Consider the following 22,347-nt stretch of genomic DNA (forward strand, 5'->3'; position numbering starts at 1 on the left):
CTGGTAATGTATTTATTTATTTATATAAATAAATATTTGGCATTCCATTCAGGAAATAAATGTATTACTGAATGAAAGTCTGAATATATGGAATGAAACATATTGTCACTTCCTGTTTCCAGTGGCGTTACGCTGTGTTTCTCCTGCTCTCTACTGTCGGATTATCTCTGCGATTATTTCTCATTGAATGTTTTTTCTTTATTTTCATGATTATTTACATTGTAGATTCTCAATGAAGGCATCAGCACTATGAATGAACACATATGGAATTATGTAGTGAACAAAAAAGTGTGAAATAACTCCAAACATGTTTTATATTTGACCCTTTCTTTGATTCCTGCTTTGCACACTCTCGGCCTTCTCTCGGCGAGCTTCATGAGGTCGCGCCTGAAACGGTTTTCCAACAGTCTTGACGGAGTTCCCAGAGATGCTGCTATTTAGCAGCTATTTGACCATAAAGGCCTGATTGGCTCAGTCTCCTCTGAACAGTTGATGTAGAGATGTGTCTCATTCATCTGGACTCTGATCTGAGCTGCTGTTCACTTGTGACTGGGATGAACTTCTCCTCAGCAGCAGAGGTGACTCTTGGTCTTCCTTTCCTGGGCCGGTCCTCATGTGAGCCAGTTTCCTCGTAGCACTTGATGGTTTTTGTGACTGCACTAGGGGACACGTTTCTGGACGGACTGACCTTCATTTTTCAAAGTAATGATGGACTGTGGTTCCTCTTTACTGAGCAGATTGGTTCTTGCCATAATAGGAATTCTAACAGTTGTCAAACAGAGCTGTCAGCTGTGTACCAACCTGATTTCTGCACAACATAACTGATGGTCCCAACCCCGTTAAGAAGGCAAGACATTCCACAAATGAACCCTGACAAGGCCGTGAAGTGAGAACCATTTCAGGTATTTATACATTATGAAGCTCAATGAGAGAAGGCCGAGGGTTTGCAGAGCTGTCAACAAAGCAAAGGGAGGAATCGAAAATTATTTCACACTTTTTTCTTTACTACATAATTCCATATGTGTTCATCACTGTTGTTGGCAGCCATTCTAGATTTAGTCTTTTCGACTGTAATGCTTATTAGTTTTAGTCAAATTTGAGTCATTTCTCTATGTGATAGTTTTAGTCCAGTTTTAGTTCAAAAAGAAAGAAGTATAGTCTTTTAACAAATGAATTTAGGTCAATAAGTATTGGACATTGCTGGCAGAAACCTTTTATCTCCAGAGTGTCATAAGTTGTGAAAATGAAATTTCCTCGGCGGCTTGGAAAGGCCCGAGGTGAAGGTGGTTTACAGCGAACCCCCCGCCTAGACCTCGCCACGGCTTCTCCTGCCCGCCGGCTGCCCCCCTCACCGGGGGTTGCCGCATCGTGTCGCCAGGGCGGGGAACGGCCCACGTAAATCAGGCGCCAGGGGTCGGCGGTGACGTCGCAACCCACCTGACCCGTCTTAAAACGGACCAAGTCATTTTTAGGTTTTGATTGACAAAGATTCTGACAAACCACACACTGACATTTACGTCCATTCTCGTCTCACACGTCATGTTTTCGTCATCAAAGATGAGATGTTCATCTCGTCACTGTCTCGTTATGGTCATGAAAAAAAGGGGCGTCAACGTTCATCGTTGATGAAAACAACACTGGTGTGCATTAGTTCATAGATCTGATGCCTTCAGTGAGAATCTACAATCTATTTAGTCATGAAAATACAGAAAAAACATGAAACGAGAAGGTGTGTCCAAACTTTTGACTGTCACGGTTCACAGACAGGGGTTTGGAAATTCAGATTGATGCAATGAAACCTCTGAGTGTAAGCAAATAACCTCCTATAACAAGGCGGCTCACATCTGTCACAGACACCTGTCCATCTTCTGATTGTTTTCCTTCCTGTCCGCTGTACAGACACACACACACACACACAGGTATATTACCTCCTGCGCAGTAGGAGGAGCTGGGTGCCCCTGTCCATTCTCTCCACGGTGCAGAGGAGGGTGCAGGGTGATGATGTCATCATCCTCCGGAGGCTTCCAGATGTACTGCTCCCCGTTGCCAATGAAAACTGCCTCCTGGTGAACAGTGTTGATCACATGATCGTATTATAAGCTGTAACAGGAGCATGTGAGCGTCTGCTGTTAATATGAATAACAAACTTGAAGAATGTGTGAATGACACAGCTTTGACTGTGATGCTAATGGTTTAGCATCTAGCTGAGAGTTAGCAACATCATCATGATCATTCAGCTCATTCAGTGACAGACTGATCCATCCACACCAACACAGGCACACTTAAACATATGTTTATTTATTTGATATATATTTGATCTTTCTAACTCTGAAGTATATTACCTTTCTTGTTTTTCATTTTTATGAAATTTATATTCCTATTTAACTCTACGTTCCTCTGGGAACCCTCTGGGACCTCGTCATAGAACCCTCAGGGTCCCTAGACCTGTTATTGATAAACTACTACAATGGTTTCTGTGCTGTGGGCGAACAGATATCAGATGTCACTGACAGCTTAGACCAGGAGGGGGTTGGACTATGTAAATGTGATGATTGTGTAAATCTTTGAGGCTAAAATCCTCCCTACACCAGTTTGAGGAGACTTACATTTTTATAATCTGTAAAAAAACTCAAAACACCCCTCAGCCTCCTTGTTCCTGGTTTTTCCATGGCTGGGCACAAATGGTTCAAATTCTTTTGGCAGCTCCTGTGTCTCTGCAGATTTTCAGAGTGTACGGTTTGAAAAGGGTGTCTAAAAGTGCGATAAAGCAGCAAATATCTTTTAAAGCGGCACTACAGTGTGTAGCTTTGTGATAAATACTTAGGTTCCATTCAAACCATTGTCAAATGAGTTCACACTATGCTAAAGAAGTAAATGAGCGCCACACAATGTGAATATACTGCTCAAAAAACCTGGTTGATCAGCAGTTTGATGGAATAAACACATCTAGTCCCCGCCCCACCCTGCACTGCTGCTGTATACACACAAACGCTCCCTCAGTCAGGTCTGAGAGTATTGCTTGACAGATTTCTGCTCATGGAGCCCAAACAGAGACAGAATTATTAATCACAGCTAAAACGTCTCCCTGATGAAAGTCATTTTTTAGTGAGAGCAAGCGTGTGTGGTTCTTGGCACACAGTTTGACCAACAGGGGGCGCACTTTGACCTGAGCTGCCCTTTAATGTTAAGCTCCAAACAAACCAGTGAGGCAGTGGATGAGAAGAGAAGAGGAGAGTGTTCCTCTGGCGGGAATCACGTTTCCTCTCTGCTGCGGCCACAGTTTTATGGTCTGTTACTGTGGTGTTCAGTGTCACTGCAACAAATGAGTTGACAGCATGAGCTGTGATCAGTTGTTGAATTTCATGACGAGTTCATTAGTTTCTCCTCACTCTCTGACCAAAGTGTTTTTTTTACACTAATGCTTCCATGTGACAAACAGAGCCGCTGTTAATGCTACTGTAGAGTCTAGTTCAGCCAGACTCCAGAGACCGTAACCGCCATCTGAAACAGCACTCTGCATACGTGTGTGTGTGTTAAAGTTAGTAACTCAGATAATGGTCTAGTCTCTTTACTTGTCCTCCTGTTAGATCTTAGTGCTGATGACTGAATGAATTAATCCTAACAGACCACTTAGGTCCCAAAATACAGGTTTACAAAATATAGCAGAATGGGAGGCGGAGCCTTCAGTTACCAGGCTCCTCCTCTCCTGTGGAACCAGCTCACAATGACAGTTCAGGAGGCGGAGCCTCTCTCTGTATTTAAAGTTAGACTTAAAACTTTCCTTTCTGATAAAGCTTATAGTTAGAGCTGGTTCAGGGAAACCTGGACCAGCTCTTATGCTGCTATAGACCTAGACTGCACTCTCTCACATTCAAGGTATGAATATGACTTCATTATAACCTTGTTCTTTCTCTCCCTAGTTTGTGTCTTTCCTTCCTTTCCTCTCTCTCTCTCTGTGTCCTCATCTTGCACGGATGCAGGATCCAGATCCAGTTTCAAAACTATTTTTTATCATACATATCATCACAATTATTATTATGCTACAATTAAAAGTCGACATCAGTATAACAGTCTCTGCTGCTGCTTATATAAATGACATCATAGTTGTATAAACATGTCATCACTGACTGTATAAACCTGTTGTTGTGTATCTGCTCCTGGTCTCTCCCCCCTTGCTCTCCCCCTCCTCTCCTCTGTCCCCCTTTTTTTCCTTTCACCCCAACCTGTCGAGGCAGATGCTGCACATGTGTGAGTCTGGTTCTGTCAGAGATTTTCTTTATTTCTCTCCACTGAAGCCGAGTGTTTGCTCATTATTGTGAACTGTTGTGTTTCTCTGATCTCCATCATCACGTGTCTGTGTACAGAGACCTGAGATCATGTGTGTTATACAAATACAATTGAATTGAATTGAATTGAATTGAACAACAGAACTGTTCAAGTCTCTTAATGATTGTTTTGTTTGTGGACAGTGCCCTCTAGTGGCGAGCAGGCAGCCTCACAGAGGTGGTTTGGTAAAAGTCCAGAGGCTGAGGTTGACTGCGAGCATATTAAAGCCCTAATTCTCGTACCTTTGGGAAAGAGTGCAGGTGAAACGGCTCCAGTGAATTCAGTGGGATCTCTTGACTGCGATGCAGCAGCGGATGAGCAGCCGAGGGTGAATCGCTCACAGTGGCCTGGCTGTCTGATTGGCTGTCGGCCGCGCTGTTGTCCTTCCTGGCCTTGTCAACCTTTCAAATATTAAACAATAGAAATAAATATATGTATAAAAACGTTCAAACAAAGAATTCAGCAATGGCATCACGATCTTTAGATTGAATATCCAAAAATGTTTCATATTCATGGTACAGCTGTGTTCATTTTACTCGTCTAAATAACAGTTTAAGTGTGAACAGCTGAGTGTTTGCCATCGTTTGCAGGTTTAGAGGATTTATATGATTAACACGACAGGACTTTTTACACCACAGGTGATTTTTATCACGCAGAGCCCACAGCTCTCTCTGAGAGTGACTGCAGTCACGGTGCACCTACTTCAGTATCCATGGATACAGTGGGTCACGTGACATGAACGAGAAAACCTCCCGTTACCTCTGCACAGTGTCACACATACCACATAACAAACAAGATGTTACTGATGATCTCTTTGATTATCAGACCAAGACAAATACAGACCAAGACTCTTCAACACACTGTTACCCACTCAATGTCAATACAAGCAAGTTGTTGTGTCATTTTCATCAGAGACATCAGAAGGCAGCTGACGCACGTGTCCACTCTGGACAGCTCACCTGTCCATCACAGGGTCAACATACAGTAACAACCATCTATTCACAATTTAGAGTATACAAATTAACCTAATCCCAACTCTGCATATCTTTACATTATGGGTGGACAAACCTTTTTTTTCCAGTGGACCACCAAAATATAAAAAAATAAAAATAAAATATAACTTCACAAAAGATGCAGGTTGTATCTGATCATCTGAGAGTACTAACTATGACTTCCTTCTCATAATACTACAACTTTATTTCAGTTTGGCCCTAATACCATTTCAAAATAAAAGTCTGTGCAATGTCTCTTGACATGTCTCAGTATAACTCTAATACTTAGATCACCATGTTTAGCTGAGCGACCACCTCGGTTCAAACCTCAGAGGTTGACCGTCTCCCACCACTGTGGTGTGTGGGTCTGATGGTCTCAGTGGTCATGTGAATGGTGTCAGAAGTGTCTGTGTGCTGCCTCACATCAGCTGTGTGTCACACAACTTACTGGCTGTATTTCAAGAAACTTCATTTCTAATGTTGCCTTGTTGAGACTTTTGTTCTAAATAGTTAAGAATCTGTTATTGAATACTTATTTGTTTTAGTTATATGGTGAGATTTAACGCTCATACCCTTCACCTCTGAGTATCATGTCGTGTAAACTGTTGACTTACATTTCTGACCTCTGAATACTTCAACCCAGGCATCAGGGCTCAAAAGGTCACTGAGTGGTTTTAATAATATAAACCATCCCTGAACTAGACTGATATCAGATTTCTTGACAATAGGATTTAATTCTTAAAGGGTTTACATTTTCAATGATTGGTTAACTTTAACTTTCATTCCCACCGATATTCAAAAGTAAAGTTATTTGTTTTTGTAAATGGAGTCAGATTAAATAAATATTTACTTTATTTTGAAAAACCTCTTCCTAACGCTGCAAAGAGAGATTGTTACATGCTGCCAGATAATTCCTCCCCTACAAGATCAAGACCGATACCATAAAAAGAAAACTATGTTGAAACAGAACTGAACTTGTTGATGAGTTTAAAATTACCTTCCTGAACTTGCGTAAGGACGCGTACTCAGCTGCAGTTGTATCCTGAATGGCCAGGGAGTTAACAGAGGACAGAGGAGACCTGGGGACCCTGGTCAGCCTGGTACCTCGTCCACTCATCACACCATTTAAGGTGCCGTTGCCCCTGCCGTTGCCCCTGCCACCCTGCAATGAAAAATGAAGATACAATAAGAACAAGAGCAGGTAGGGCATGACAGTGTCAGTGTCAAATCAATATTTACATCTGCCAAGGAAGTTTGTTGGATTATGAGCAGGATTATGAACCTTTGTACAAGGACGTTATATTAGTATAAGAAGAACTCCTTCAGATAAGGGTAATAGCAATAAGGCTGGATTGAATTTGTTATACTGTATTACTGCTGCACTTGAAGTAATAGGCCAGTTTTTGTCTACGTGTCTACCAGTGAAAAAAAATCTGATTTCATCCAACAAAAGGCACAAAAATATCATTTCAAATTGAGACAATTGAGACACGTCACATGTCTGTGTCCCACGTCTGTCTGGGTCTAAATCCTGTCCTCTTACCAGCTGCCACCAATCTAAACTGACCTAGGACGAAAGGCACAGTACACCCTTTATATATAATGTCCATCCCTTCTCCTCTGCATGTGACCAACTCATCTCAACCTTCATTTATAATCCTGTCCATGCTAACACATCTGTCACATATCTCACACACACACACACACACGTGCAGACTTTACTCACCTAAAAGTATTAAAAAAACCTATTGTATGTGTTTTTGTTGATGCTACGTGTGAACATTTATTTCAACTATAAAGAGACACAAAGTTACAGCTACGTTTTGGTTTTGATGCACTTTGACATGTTTGGTAAGTGTCTGTGCCTCATACAGACACAAAGACTTTGTGTATGTAAGCAGCTAGTGCATCTCATGTATCTACAGTACACGTACATTGCCGTGCCCATTTCCGTTGCGGCCTCCATTGGTGTGAGCGGGGGGGCTCTGAGCGGCTCTGATGACAGCAGGACTGCTGGTCGATGTGGTGGGTGGAGCAGCGGGGACCTTGCTGTCAACTTCTCGGACACCCACGCTCTCGTAGAGGCCGTCATCCTGGCAGTGGACTGGCATGACGTTGCTACGCAGGCCCACCTCAGTGTACGTATGGTCTCTGGCCTCCCCGCCTCCTGCACCACCTCCTCCTCCTCCCCCCCCTCCTGCCCCATCTCCTCCCGTTTCCCCCCCCTCCCCTTGGCTGGATCCCTGGGGACTCGTTGGGATCTGGGGAAGCTGGCGCCCATGGGAGGGCCTCAGGTCAGTCTGTGAGCAGCGGCTGTGGAGGAGCAGGAGGTCCATACTGGCGGGGCGGCTCTTACTGACAGCTGCACACCGAGGGTGGGGGGGTGACAAGGACAAGAGTGAAGTGGTGCCACAGCTCAGGGTTGTTAATCATATACTGTCACATACAAACTGTCAATGCAAAATCACTTACAATTTCCATTGCAGGGAAAGCGATTGATCTCGTGCAGCCTGGTGTCAGACTTGCTCATGGAGTTCAGTTTTGGGTGGCGAAGTGTTCCCTGCTGACTCACACACACAAGCATGCAATCACCATAAAGTGCATGTGCCTCTGCACACACAACCAGGGAGGAGGCTTCACAGGGGGAGGGCAAATGAAAGCATGACTCACCATATTTACAGACGTCCCTTTCTCTCCAGCTGGAGGATGCTTGCTCTTTCTTTTCCTGAAAACATGAACGCAGAGAGAGAGAGAGAGAACATAGTGACGATCAGCCTGTCAAAGTCAAATAGTGACTTTGTTTATTACAACAACAACAACAACAACAACAACTGTTAACTTCTGCACACATATGTGCTGTAGGAATGTTTGAGTGAATGGGTGTGAATGGATGATTTGCAAAACTGTAGTGTAAAGCAGCTTTGAGTGGTCATCAAGACTAGAGAAGGGCTGTATAAATACAGACTGTTTACCATTTACTGACTGGGGCATAGAGGTGTCCTGTCCTATGTCCAGTTCTGCACTGATGCGGCCCTGCCTAGAGCCCAGAATGCTGTCTACAAGTCGGGGAAACCGGAAATAACTGAAAAAGGGAATCCAGCTGGCAAAATAGAGGTACCGACAGTGCATGGAGGAGCACTGGAGAGGCATAAAGACCATAACGGATTACAGCAAGCAGCACACCCTCCCTGACACCCTGAACACTTTGTTATCCAGCAGCAGAGAGACTGCACATCTTCACCAGCCAGAGGAGCAGCGTCAGCGTCTCATCCTGCAGCTTAACCAAGTGAGTTCCATCCTGAGGATGCTCAACACCAACAGAGCTGCAGAACCAGCACTGAGACTGTGTGCTGGCAGAGGTTTTTCTTTCTACAGTCCTGGTTTTCCTCAAATCCTCCATCAGTGTGCCTGTGCCTGAAAGATCTTTGAGAGGATCCTCCTGAAACACATTAAGGATGTCGTCCCTGTTGGTATAGACAGCTATCAGTCGCCTGCAGGCAGTCTGTAAAAAGTACTTGAAAGCGATACTTGAGTAAAAGTACAAGTATCTTACCAGAAAATGACTTTGGTAGAAGTTACAGTCACCTTTTAGAACAGGACTTGAGAAAAGTCTTAGAGTACCTGACATTTACTGTACTTCAGTATCAAAATAAAATCAGTACTTGATTGGACATAGACCAGAAGCTCCAATTAACGCTGGCTTTGTGTGTGTATCTGCATCATTACCTCGTTTATGAAGCCCTAAAGTTTCAGAACAAACAGTTCAGCCACAGCTGAGAATCTGAATCTGAGATCGGAACCAGTGTTTATTAGTGACGTAACGACCAGGTCTCACCACTCCTCTGAACAGCAGCCCCTCCTGATGCGGGCACTGGTCCGGGCACATCCGGTCACGTACATTGAACCGCAGAAGAAAAAGAACGTCCGTCTTTGGAGCAGCTGAGCATATTATCTCAACACCTCTCACATAGTGTATGTGAGAGGTGTTTTGTGTATGTGAGAGGTGAAATTGTGTATGTGTGAGGTAAAAAAGAAATTAGGGCCTATACGGCCCCTCATACTCCAAAGGCATCATCTCTCTGTTATGCTAATTCCAGCATACTAGCCCCTGCTCAGCAGAGAAAAGCCTCCTGTGAAGAAGGTGAGAGTGTGGCCTGAGGGAGCTATGTCTGCACTACAGGACTGTTTTGAGTGCACTGAGTGGGACATGTTCAGAGAGGCTGCAACAGACAGTCAACAGATGTGGAGGAGTATGCTGCATCTGTGACCGGCTACATTGAGTGGTGCATGGAGGAGGTCACAGTAGAAAAGACAATAGTCACACGGGCCAACCAGAAACCTTGGATGAATAAGGAGGTGCACACAAGACTGAGGGAGCGCAATGCTGCCTTCAAATCTGGTGATGCGGTGGCACTCAGAACAGCCAGGGCCAATCTGAACCGGACCATCAAGGCAGAAAAACGTGCCCACAGTCAGAAGATCCAAGGTTTCTTTCATGACCCCAGCAACACCAGGCAACTGTGGCAGGGCATCAAGACCGTCACAGACTACAAAGCCACACCCTCACCCCGCCGAGATGACATCAGCTTCCTCAATGAGCTCAACAACTTATTTGGGAGATTAGAAGCTCTGAACAACATCCCCGCGAGCAAAGCCACCCCCCACCCCGATGAACAGGCACTCAGGCTCGAAACCACTGCTGTGTGGAGAGTCCTGAGAAAAGTAAACGCACGGAAAGCTTCAGGCCCTGATAACATCCCAGAACGGCTGATCAAGGAGTGCGCAGACCAGCTGGCCCACGTGCTCACAGACATTTTCAACACGTCACTGATCCAGTCCCACCGTGCTTCAAGTCTGCCACGATCATCCAAGTGCCCAAGAAACCAACCATCACATGCCTTAATGACTTTCCCCCCTTGCACTAACAACGACCATCATAAAGGGCTTCGAGCGGTGGACCACATCACCTCCATACTGCCCCCATCATTTGACCCATTTTGCGTACCAGCCTAACCGATCCACTGAGGATGCCATCTCCACTGCTCTCCACCTGAGCCTGGAGCACCTGGAGGACAAGAACAACCACGTACGGATGCTGTTTCTGGACTTCAGCTCAACATTCAACCCGATCATCCCCCAGGACCTGGTATGCAAATTGGGCAACTGGCTGCTGGATTTCCTCACTGACAGAACCCAGTCTGTCCGTGTGGGTAACAATACCTCAAGTGTCATCTCCCTTAGCACCGCACAGGGCTGCATCCTGAGCCCCCTGCTGTTCACCCTGATGACCCACGACTGTCGTCCCAGGTACAACACCAACCACATCCTGAAATATGCGGACGACACAACAGTTGTGGACCTCATTCAGGACCACAACGAACTGGCCTACAGAGAGGAGGTGGGACATCTGGTGGACTGGTGACAGGAGCAGGGTGAACAACCTGAACGTCGACAAGACAAAAGAGGCAAGACTTCAGAAGATCCCGACCCAGCCACACACCACTCCTCATCAATGACACTACGGTGGAGGTCGTGAGCAGTACCAAGTTCCTGGGGGTGCACATCACAGACAACCTCAGCTGGACACTTCACACCACCTCCCTGGTGAAGAAAGCCCAGCAGTGCCTGTACTTCCTGCGACGGATGAGAAAGGTGTCTCTCCAAACCTCCCATCATCTCCACCTTCTACAGAGGGACCATCGAGAGCCTGCTGACCAGTGGTATCTCCGTCTGGTCTGGGAGCTCCAAGGCCTCAGACTGGAAGTCTATGCAGAGTGTGGTGAGGACAACGGAGAAGATGATTGGGACTCCACTCCCACCCATCCGGGACATTGCACACAGGTGCTGCCTAACCAGAGCTCACCAGATCCTCACCGACAACACCCACCCCCACCATGGACTGTTCTCCCTGCTGCAGAATAAAACAGACTCAGGAACAGTTACTTTCCTCTGGCCATCAGACTGCTGCTAAAATCCCCCCCCCCCCCCCAACACACTATCTGTGCAATATTTTAACCGTAAATTTTTCATATATTTGTTTTTTTTCCTGTTTTTAAGTCTAAATTTTATATTTGCACTACTTTTATATATATTTATATACATACAGACTTATTTATTTTTTCTTGATTCATAGTTTACATTAACTACCTCACAATTCAATGCTGTGTAGTTGTTTTTTCTGGTTGCCAAGCAACAAAATTTTGGATTTCCTCTTCCCTGATGGCACGGGCATATTCCAAAATGACAATGGCAGGATTCATCGGGCGGTTCAGGGAGCATGAGACGTCATTTTCACCACAGAGTCCAGATCTTAACCCCACTGAGAATCTGTGGGACGTGCTGGAGAAGACTTTGTGCCGTGGTCCAACTCTCCCATCTTCATCAACACTGGATGTCAGCGGCCATTGAACACAGGTGTTGCTGATTGAAAGGCAAACAGTTTAAGTTTTGTTTAAATAGAAAGATGCTTGTTTAATGGAAATGGAAAAGAAATCTCTGATATCATTTCCGACACTAAGGAAGAATTGCGTCGTGATTTATTCCTGAGTGCACCCAAAAAAAATACCAGCGACCAATCAGCGGTCAGTAGCTCCACGATACAGGACTTAGTCACTACACGCTGATAATGCAATCACAAGGGAAAGAAAGGACACAGTGATCATCACAACATAATCACTTCATCCTTGAGTCCAAGAGAAGGTTTCTATTAAATTCCCTCAGTGTTTTTGAAATATTATTTTCTCAAGGAAAAAATAGACCATGACCTTTGCCCCACCCAGTCCTAATCAGTCCATCTTTAATTTAAATTTAATAAATAAATCAAACATTTGAAGGACCTCTTGAAAATGTTTTTTGACATATGAACAGAAAGGGACAGACAGATGAAGGGACAAGTCAAAAACATAAAGCCTCCAGCTATGGATGCTGCGAGTGTGACATGGAGACATGAATGAGAGATGAGCGGGTGAACAACTGAACACCCGGCTCTTTCCCCTGCTGGGATATTTCTTTCTTCAGATCTTCAAATCACAATTGTGTGGTTTTATTTCCATGACACGAGCTGGTTTGACATTTCAGTTCTCTACATCCTTATCTGTGTATCCCATGGCAACAGTGCATCGCAGTGCAGGCTCTGATTGGTCCCTAGGGGTTGTGTGTGTGTGTGTGTGTGAAGGGGAGAAAAGCATGCCGTTTCATTCGACTTGTCTCCTGTCTCTTAAAACTACAGGGTGTTCCACTGCTTTACTCTGCTGAGGCTGCTGTCGGACTGATCTGATAACCGTTAACGTTCATTACTGCCCATCAGAGCAGGGGATGACAGATATTGAGAGGATGGATGGAAGGGAATAGAAAGAAGGGTGAGGAAGAGACACAGAGAAGAAAGAGTGGATGATCAGAGTGATCTGAGCCGTGATTTGTACCAGAAACCAGATTTAATCTAGTCATTTTTATAAAATGAATACACATTTACACATACACAAGTTATTCTTGGAAAATAAAATAAAATGTTTTTTGTCATCTTTCATTTTAATAGTTATTCTTATTCTTGACAAAAGTCACTCAAGGCAGCAAAGAACCTTTGGGCTGAGGAAGTCGAGGACATAAAAGGAAGTTTCTGTTGTTAGGGTACAACAGAAAAGCATCCTAGCGCTGGTTGATGAGGTGAAAGCTCTTCAGATGGAGAACGAGGAAAATGGCAGACCTAGAGCAGAACACCAGGATGAACCACGTTATCGTCACAGCGCTGCTGATGACTGGTGACCACTGACAGCGGAGGGGAGTTCTACAGAGCAACAGGTGGCGTGTTTCCAGCAGAGCAAAGGAATACGAATGGACTGTGCCAACATCGAGGCAGGAGAAGCACCAGCGACAAGCCAGCTGTGATTTTACCATTTGTCAACAGAAAACACAAAACCGGTTTCAGCAGCTCGGCACATCTGGTGTGTTGCTGATCACAACACAAGATGTGGAAAATAGACCAAGACAACAATTGTTTCTCCTCCATCAATAATAACTGCAGCTACTGCACAGATGAACACTACTACTACTGGAACATTCAAACACATGGCAAATGATCAATTATCCACTTTAACAGCAGGAGCCAGTATGCAAACTTCAATGATATAAAGGAATATTTACATCCGTTCATGCAGCCTTTCAACACAATAACCATATCAGAAACCTGGATTAAAAGTGACAAAGGTATGGAGTTTGAATCCTGGATGGATATGAAAGCAACTACATGAACAGGGTGGTGGATGGTATGTGAGGTGTTGATGATAATGTGCTTGAATCAGTAAAAATTTACAAAGAAAAAAAGAAAAATGTAATTATCAGTTGTCGAGCATCTGGGTGGAGTTTCGAAGTATTCAATAACTGGATTGAAAACACGTTTTCAAGAAGGAGTCTGTGTTATCGACCTCATAAACCCCACCCATCACAAAATGACAGATGAGTTCATCAATACAATGTATAGCATGAGCCTTTATCCACATATCACCAGAGCCAGCAGAATAACAGCTCACTGGGCCACGTTAATAGAAAACATTTTCATTAATGACACTGGAAACAACCCAATAAGTGGACGATTAATCAGTGATATCAGTGACCACCTCCCTGTGTTTACAGTTTATGAATAAGCACAATAAACTGGACAAAGAAATAGAATATAGAATGAATGAGAATGGATGACTCCATGAATGCACTAAAAAATGACCTCATGACTGAGATTCAGTTTACAAAGAAACTGACACTGATGAAGCATATGATACATTCTCAACAGTATTTAAGTCAATATATGACAAAAAATATAACGGAAAAAATAATAGGAACATTTGGGGTGGAGTGGCTCAGTGGTTAAGACCGGTACCTAGTGTGTGAAAGATAGCAAGGTCGCAATGGTCGCAAGTTCAACTCCACCCCTGGCTGATTGTACTCAATTCCATTGTAAGTTGCTTTGGATAAAAGCGTCTGCTAAATGACATATAATGTAAAAAATTAAATATGCAGATTGTCCTTGGGTTGCTCCTCCCCCTCCTGATTTGGGATCAACAGTAACTTTGGTGAGGCCAGAAATACTCCAACTGAAGATCCTACAATGCAACTGTGAACAATCACAGGTGAGTTTGGACCTTTAAAATGACTGACCAAGTTGGGAAAGTCCACGGGGGGGTTGTCGGTGCTGCACAGAGTTTGTGTTGCATCAGCAGCAGCAGCAAATAAAACACTGCGCTTCGATCAATGGGAAAATGTATTTCGGGCTAAAAGACCCGCGAGCCGGGTCGGTTTGTAATTTTCACACATGGAGCAGCTGGGTAGGGACACTTCTACTCATTGGTCAAGCTCTAGCTACTTTTTCTTCCACCTTCTCTTACCTTTGGCAGCCGACGCAGACAAGGACGATGAGGATCGTGACCACAAAGGCGGACGCCGCTGCGATGGCTCCCAACAGGAGCAGGGTCTGCTGGTTATCGCCCCCCTCGCTTTTATCCATGACAGGTGTGCACAGGAAAACCTGCAGACATGAGGGACGGGGAAGGTTGAGTGACATGAGAGAGGATCAAGTGATAAATGGTGTGCGAGGACGTGCATGCATACATGCATGTGCTTGCTCTGCCTCTGGCTTTTTGTCATTGTCTCTTTCTGAGTTTCTATTTTTGACTCACCAGTATAATATTTCACAGGAAATAGAGCACCTTACAAAAGCAGTCAGTGTGAGCGTGCCAAAAAAGGATTCATCACACTTTTTGTGATCAAACAACACTGTAACATTCACTGAGATTCTTCTGTTGGTTTGTCACGGAACAAAAAAATCCACGAGCTTCCAAAGCTTTTCATTTCCTGACAGAATCTTTTTTTTCTTTTTTTTGATCTTCGAACAACAAACACTCAAACGCTCAAAATATGATTTACAGCTTTAAACTGTGGTGGATAAAGAGCTGAGTACGCGATGTACGTTATGCTTTCACCTCTCAAGTCTTTTAATTCCACACACATTTTCACTTGGTATTCTTACTGAGGGCACTCATAGACATAATGCATTTTCTTGCCCCTTTCCTTAACCTTAATCATCACAACTAAATATAGAACCCAAACCACAGTTTAACCTAAAACCAATTCTAACTCCCAAAAATCCCTTTGAGATTTGAGGACCAGACAAAATGTCCTCACTTTTCCCAAAATATCAGAGCGAGCTCTCTGAGAATTATGTCTTATCTCACAAAGATACACATACAAGCACACACACACACACACACACGCACACACACACCTCAGTCAGACTAAAATAACTGAGGAGATTTGCATATTCCTTGTTCCTACTACACATTCATGTAAACTACTTTGACAGCACCTTTAATGAAAAGCCTTGCAACATTGTGTTGGTGTTTGAGACATGTGACATACAAAATGCAAGTACTGTATTTATTATTATTAGTCCCTTCAGTTCTGGTGACTAACAATGAACAACAATGAATAAACAAATGTTTGCATCACATTATAATCATTACTTGCATAACAATCTTCTAATCAGAATAATACACAAACAATTTAGCAGTAAAATAGAACCATTTTTCAGCACTGTCAAAATAAATGCAAAACACTGAAGAACAAATGTTCCCTTCACTATTAACCTTTCTATCTTGTGGTGACTAGTTATCTCTCTGGTTTATTGACACATGTCCATGGGAGGTTGTGACAGAGTCTTCTTTCTCAGATTGTTCCTTCAGCTCACACCTTTGAACTTTGTTCTGAGGTGTCTCTTGTTGATTTCCTTCCTCTTGAATCCTTACCTTTGACTCCTGGTAGCAGTAGCAGTAGTCTGACACCAGTAAGACACAAGTGCATTACCTGGCTCCTGTTCTGCTTGACCCATGCAGGCACCATGTCACTGTCATATGGCTTCAGACGATCATGATGCATGATCTTACTGCATAGAGCCTCAACGTACAGCAACAATCACGGGTCCAGCTTTGGGCTTAGTCCCCTCTTGTTGCTGTTGTCCTTGACATGCACCAAATCTCCAACACTGTAGGAATGTTCTCTTGCTCGAATGTCGTATGTCCTGTGCTTTCTTTCTTTCTTTCTTGTGCAGTGTGGAGGTGTTCTCTTACTGAAAGTTGTGCCTCTCTGAGTCCCACTGTTAGACTGTAAAGGAAGTCTGCTACTCCCATGTGGCCAGTTTTGACTTCTGCTCTGTACTGGATGTCCAGCAGTTGATTAACCATCCCAGTTTAGCATGACTTTGACATGTACCCTGTGACAGCATGTCAGGAACTGCGGTAGGCTGAGGTGAGTAGTGGCAGGTGCTCGTCCCAGTTGTTTTGTTTTTGGTTCACATAGCACCAAATCATCTGGAGTAAAGTTCTATTGAACCATTCTACCTGTCCATTGGAGGATGGGTGGTAGGACGTGATCCTTGTTTTTGCGATCTGTAGGAGTTTGCAAACATCCTGAAACAGAGAACTTTCTAAATGGCGACCTCGTACAACTCGAGGGGTGTCCAAATGGAGGTGGTCCAGGGTGGTCCAGTTTGGGTAGCTCTGCAATGTAACACTTTTCATTGGTCCTGGAGTGTTACAGGCATTGCAGGACTGACATCTCTCATATACAAATTAACATCCTCCCTCATTCCATACCAGCGATAGCTTCAGTAGACGTTCAAGGATTTTAGCTTCTCTAAGATGACCAGATTGAGGAGGGCTAAGAGAACCCTTTGCAAGGAAGCTGGGACTAGAAGTAAGAGGGTAAGCCGTTCACCGGCTACCTTCTCCCAGGCATAGAGTGTCCAAGAATCTTTCCATGAATGGGGAATGGGGAGGACAGGGTCAGCTTTCTATAGTGTGACAAGTTCTTCAGTGTTTGTGGGTCGCAACCACAAACCACTGGAAATGCATGTCTCTGGTCAGGTTACAGCTAGAGGAACAACATCATTAACATCCTTCTCAAATCACTCTCACTGATCCAGAAGCCTTTGACAATACTTGCATCCACCACATGGAAGCTTATAAGGTTCTTTCCCAGCTTGATAGCAGTCGCATCCATGAAGATGTTTGTTGGTTTGCCTTGATATTGCATCAGCATTTGAGTGTTGTTGGTCTGCTCAGTGCTTGATATGGACGTCATACTGATGTAACAGAGTTAAAAATACACTTTGCAATTTATCTTGCTGTCCTTGTGAAATTGATCTCAGTTAGAGTTAATTTTATTTACAGTTAATTGTGTTTCCTCTGTAAATCACTTTTCTGCAATGCACCTTTACGGTTACCTTTCCGATCCTCCTGGGCTTCGGTAGCTCCCTCCCTCTCTCCCTCACAGTGCGGTGATGCATTGATGAGGTTAAGTTGTGCTGCTGCTGTTTTAGGTTGTCATTGTACCATTTACAGTGAAACCCTTAATGTATGCTGTTCTCTGACATGTTTACTAGCTAACCATGCTATTGTTGTGTCATTTATACCGCTAATTTAAGTTTTATAGCAGTTTTAATGTGGCGTTTTGGCATGAGTTATCTTAATTGCTCCACTCGGTGCCACGTGGCGCTGCAGAGATTTATTGTGCCTTTACATCTGTAGGTACTGTTGTTGTGCATGTGGGGACAGGAGGTTCAGAATGGGAACCAGAGGACAACTATGTGTTTTGTTGTCTTCTGCAGACACGATTAAAGGCTGAAAACCCAGTCTTGAGAGTTGTCATCCTTGGCCTCGATCACACATATGTACACGGATTCTGCAACGTCAAGACTGACTCAGCTCTTCCAACCAGCACGCCAACTGCCCTTCAGGGTATTTGAAACCGAACAGCCAGGTAAGACTGCCTTGACCTGTTCACAGCAGAAGCCGCGTGTAGCGAACAACAGCCACCAACTCAAGTCTGGTGGTTAGATGCATCGGTGTCAAGTCATGTATGTTCCAGGACTGGTGCAGTTGTTGCAGTTGTTGTTGCCTGTCTCTTTTTGAAGTGGCACTTTGATGCTTCAGCTTCCACTCATAGGTTTGAAGAAGCTTCAACATCTGTGCGAGCAGGTCCAGGCTCTCATCCACTCCTCTACCAAAAACAATAACATCAGCAGTGTTCCTCACTAGAGTCCTCTGAGGACCAGCTCCATTGCCCTCTGTAACATACTTTTACATTACATGTCATTTAGAAGACGCTTTTATCCAAAGCGAATAGGTGCATTTAAACATTTGGGTACAAACAAGTGCTAGAAGTAAGTAAGAGCTTCAAGTAAGCCAAACTATAAAGTGCTAGTCATAAGTGCTTTTTTTTTTTTTTTTTTTCTTGTCGTTGTCGTCTTAGTCGAGGTAGAGTCGAAAGAAATGTGTTTTTAGTCGTGGCGGAAGATGTGGAGGCTTTCTGCTGTCCGGATGTTGATGGGGAGCTAGGACAGTGAACAGTCTTGAGTTCTGTGAATGCCTCTGCGATCCTCTCAGTGAAGGGGCAGCAAGCCGGTTTGCCGATGCAGAGTTGAGTCGGTGGGCTGGGGTGTAGGTTTTGATCATGTCCTGGATGTAGGCTGGACCAGATCCGTTTGTAGCATGGAATGCAAGCACTAAAGTCTTGAAGCGGATGCGAGCAGCTACAGGAAGCCAGTGAAGGGAGCGGAGGAGCGGTGTAGTGTGGGAGAATTTTGGTAAGTTGAAGACCAGCTGAGCTGCTGCATTCTGGATGAGCTGCAGAGGTCGTAAGGAACACGCAGGGAGACCAGCCAGGAGGGAGTTGCAGTTGTCCAAGCATGAGATGACAAGAGCCTGGACCAGAACCTGTGCCACCTTCTGGGTTAGAAGAGGCCGTATCCTTCTGATGTTGTACAACATGTATCTGCAAGATCGAGCTGTTGCAGCAATGTTGGCAGTGAGGGAGAGATGGTCATCAAGTATCACACCCAGGTTCCTTGCGGTATGAGAAGGAGTTACCACAGAGTTGTGGAGGGTGATGGTCAGGTCTGTGGTGGGAGAGCCCTTTCCTGGGAGAAAAAGAAACTCGGTCTTGTCGAGATTGAGTTTCAGGTGATGGTCAGACATCCACTGAGAGATGTCGGTCAGACAAGCGGAGATACGTTCTGCTACATGTGTTTCAGAGCGGGAAAAGAGAGAATGAGTTGGGTGTCATCGGCGTAGCTGTGATAGGAAAAACCATGAGAGAGAATAACAGAACCAAGAGAGTTGGTGTATAGAGAGAAGAGGAGAGGGCCCAAGACAGAACCCTGAGGGACCCCAGTAGCTAGAGGACAGGGTTCCGACACAGATCCTCTCCAGGTTACTCTGTATGTTCAGTTTTGAAGATAGGACGAGAGTAGGGTAAGTGCAGAGCCTGAGACACCTAGTTCTTGAAGGGAGGAAGTATGGATCTGGTGGTTAACTGTGTCAAACACTGCATAAAGATCCAAGAGGATGAGCACAAAGGAGAGAGAGGCAGCCCTGACTCAGTGACAGCAAGAAGTACAGTTTCGGTCGAGTGACCTGTTTTAAAACCAGAATGAAGAGGATCGAGAAGGTTGTTCTGGTGAAGGTAGGAGGAGAGTTGATTAAAGATAGCACGCTCCAGAGTTTTGGAAAGAAAAGGAAGAAGAGAGACAGGTCTGTAGTTATTATTACTTCAGACGGGTCAAGGGTGGGTTTTTTAAGGAGGGGGGTCACTCTGGTCAGGAAAGCAACCAGATGATAGAGATGTGTTAATGAGGTGGGTGAGGAAAGGAAGAAGATCAGACTTGGGGCGTTGCATTAGCAGCAGCTGGATACAACGTTGTTGCTGTTCTTCTGTTGCTGTCGTGTTAGCATCCCTAACTCGGCCTTTCAGGTGATCTGGCAGATCAGGAAAAAAATACTACTCTTCCAATTACCAGTGATGGCACATGTTCAGGCTCTTTCTCCAGAACAGACTTAGTATTTTGTTCATGTGAGCTAAGTGGGTCTTCTGAATAGGCTGCGAAAAGGAGCACACTTTAAACACGTGAAGGTGTATTTAAGGAGGGGAGGATGTGAACACTTAGGGAGGGAGGAAGGAAAAAGAGAGGAGGTGAAGACAAAGCAAAGCAGGAACGCCTGGGAGAATGTATGATGAGCGCATTCACGGGGGGAGAGAGAGAGAGAGGAAAAGAAGGAAGAGGCAAGTAGAAGGAGGTCATTATCGCCCTCCCCCCTCCATTCTGAAATATTCAGTGGAGAAACACTAGAACGTCATGCAGTGGAGATGTGAGGCTTACAAGTGTGGAGCGGGAGTCTGGAGGAGGAGATGCACATGACATGCTCCCCCTGCTGCACACACACGCTCAGGAATCTGTCTTCATTTCACAGGATCATAAGGGAAAATGATGATAGTGATAATAAGAGGTAAATTGAGAAGGATGATGATGATGATAGTAGTGATCGCCCTACTGACACCCGCCAGTGCTGCTGCAGAATAAAATAGTAAATAGATTAGGGTTGATGGTGAGCTGATGAGGATGAAAGGCGGTGCTGATAATGAGGTCAAAGTGAGAGCTGCAAAAGATGTGTGTGTAGAAGTGTGGATGCAGCATGCAGGATGCAGCGGTGCAGAGCAACCACAGGGTGGAAGGTTTCCTCTGTGCATCTCCTGAGAACACACACATGCAAAAATACACACACAGCAGGAAATGGTAGATTGTTGCATTAAAAATCTTTGGATTACACAATCTAACTCAAGCTAGAGCTTGATTTAACCCTCAGATGTGCGCCTGGGCGTCTCTGCAGCCTCTTCATTATGCAACATCTGCTCAACAAAAAGCTAAATATAGAATCTCCTGGTGGAATAGGTTGTTGAAGAGAAAATGAATGGTTTTATGAATTCTCTGACCTTGATCATGTACAATACAACTTTATTTTAAAGAAGATAGTGTAATGTTTGTCACCAATGTTTCAAAAGGCATCTGCAAATGAACAAACGCACACACACACATGCACACACGCTGGACAGCTTTAAAAAGCTGAGTGAGGATATTGATATTCTTCTTCATATGGTACATGAGGCACATTTGTATGTCCACCATGACGGAGAGACATGCATGTTTATATAAGCAGTGCTTCAGCTGTGTTACAGTAAAACACAAATGTTATCAGGACAACAAGAAGATTAAATCCTGCTAACGTGGATATTATGGATTGGAAATGCAGGCTACGCTACGATATGATGATATCACGACACAGCACTCCTACAATAATCCATATATTACAATATTGTGTCCAAACATTTTTAAAGATATCAACATCAACTGTGACAAGAGCAAATATGTGCCTGATGTGTCTGTAACACCTAATACCATTCTGCATTAGTCAAAATAATTACCATGATGTTTGGTTCATTCCATTCAACTTCATGTATTCATGTTATTTATGCACATAAATCTGATCTAAAACTCTGCAAATATCGCAGTCTTTGGGAAATACTGACAATCACATAAGAATATATAAGAAAATAAAATGTCTGCTTAAGTGTAGGATTTGAGTTCTTTTGTGTTCACTGTGATTTACCGTTAAACTGCTGTTTCCATCTTCTGCTTAAGCTGGAGGAGACAACTTTGTGTTATGGTGTTAGAAAAATGACACCATCCACATTTCTATTGAACGCCACAGTGTTTTTCCTCTTGCCCCCAGGAAAGGTTTTTTTTACTCAACATCTTCTCCGGTTTTTGTGTAGGGTACAGTAAGTACTACAGCATCTAGAGTGGTTTTGGAGGTTTTCTGAATGAATGCCTTGTTGATGGAAAACTTTTTCTGAAGACAAAGAAAAACATTGCTAATGTTCTGTTCAGTGTCCGTGTGGATAGGACCTAACTTCTCTTGCAAAAAAGTTCACTGATGTTATAAATCAAGTGAGAAGTACAAGATTTGTTTTCCCATAACTCAAATCAACTTATTTTTGCCACCAGTGGAGTTGCCACCTGACTATTTCAATTTTCATGTCTATGATCTCAAAAGGTTGTGATGTATTCCTGCATTGATTGATAATTTATTGCACCACTAATAACATATCGCTTTGTTAATACTTGCATGTTTGTCTCGTTTATTTTTATTGG

The 22,347-nt window shown here is 44.0% G+C and overlaps 1 protein-coding gene across 1 annotated transcript in view; it reads right to left on the reverse strand.

The window, feature by feature from the left end:
* Window positions 1-22,347, reverse strand: part of LOC131468260 (uncharacterized) — a 66,484-nt gene that overhangs the window by 9,114 nt on the left and 35,023 nt on the right. Inside the window, exons 2-8 of the mRNA XM_058642312.1 lie at window positions 14,693-14,832; window positions 7,989-8,043; window positions 7,791-7,881; window positions 7,253-7,680; window positions 6,316-6,480; window positions 4,569-4,727; window positions 1,929-2,063 (exon numbers count right to left, since the gene is read on the reverse strand). Of these exons, the coding sequence (XP_058498295.1) occupies window positions 1,929-2,063; window positions 4,569-4,727; window positions 6,316-6,480; window positions 7,253-7,680; window positions 7,791-7,881; window positions 7,989-8,043; window positions 14,693-14,811 (1,152 nt within the window). The 5' untranslated portion in view covers window positions 14,812-14,832. The remainder of the gene's footprint in view (window positions 1-1,928; window positions 2,064-4,568; window positions 4,728-6,315; window positions 6,481-7,252; window positions 7,681-7,790; window positions 7,882-7,988; window positions 8,044-14,692; window positions 14,833-22,347) is intronic.

The sequence above is a fragment of the Solea solea genome, chromosome 11 (assembly GCF_958295425.1).
Source record: "Solea solea chromosome 11, fSolSol10.1, whole genome shotgun sequence".
In the NCBI taxonomy this organism is placed as follows: domain Eukaryota; kingdom Metazoa; phylum Chordata; class Actinopteri; order Pleuronectiformes; family Soleidae; genus Solea; species Solea solea.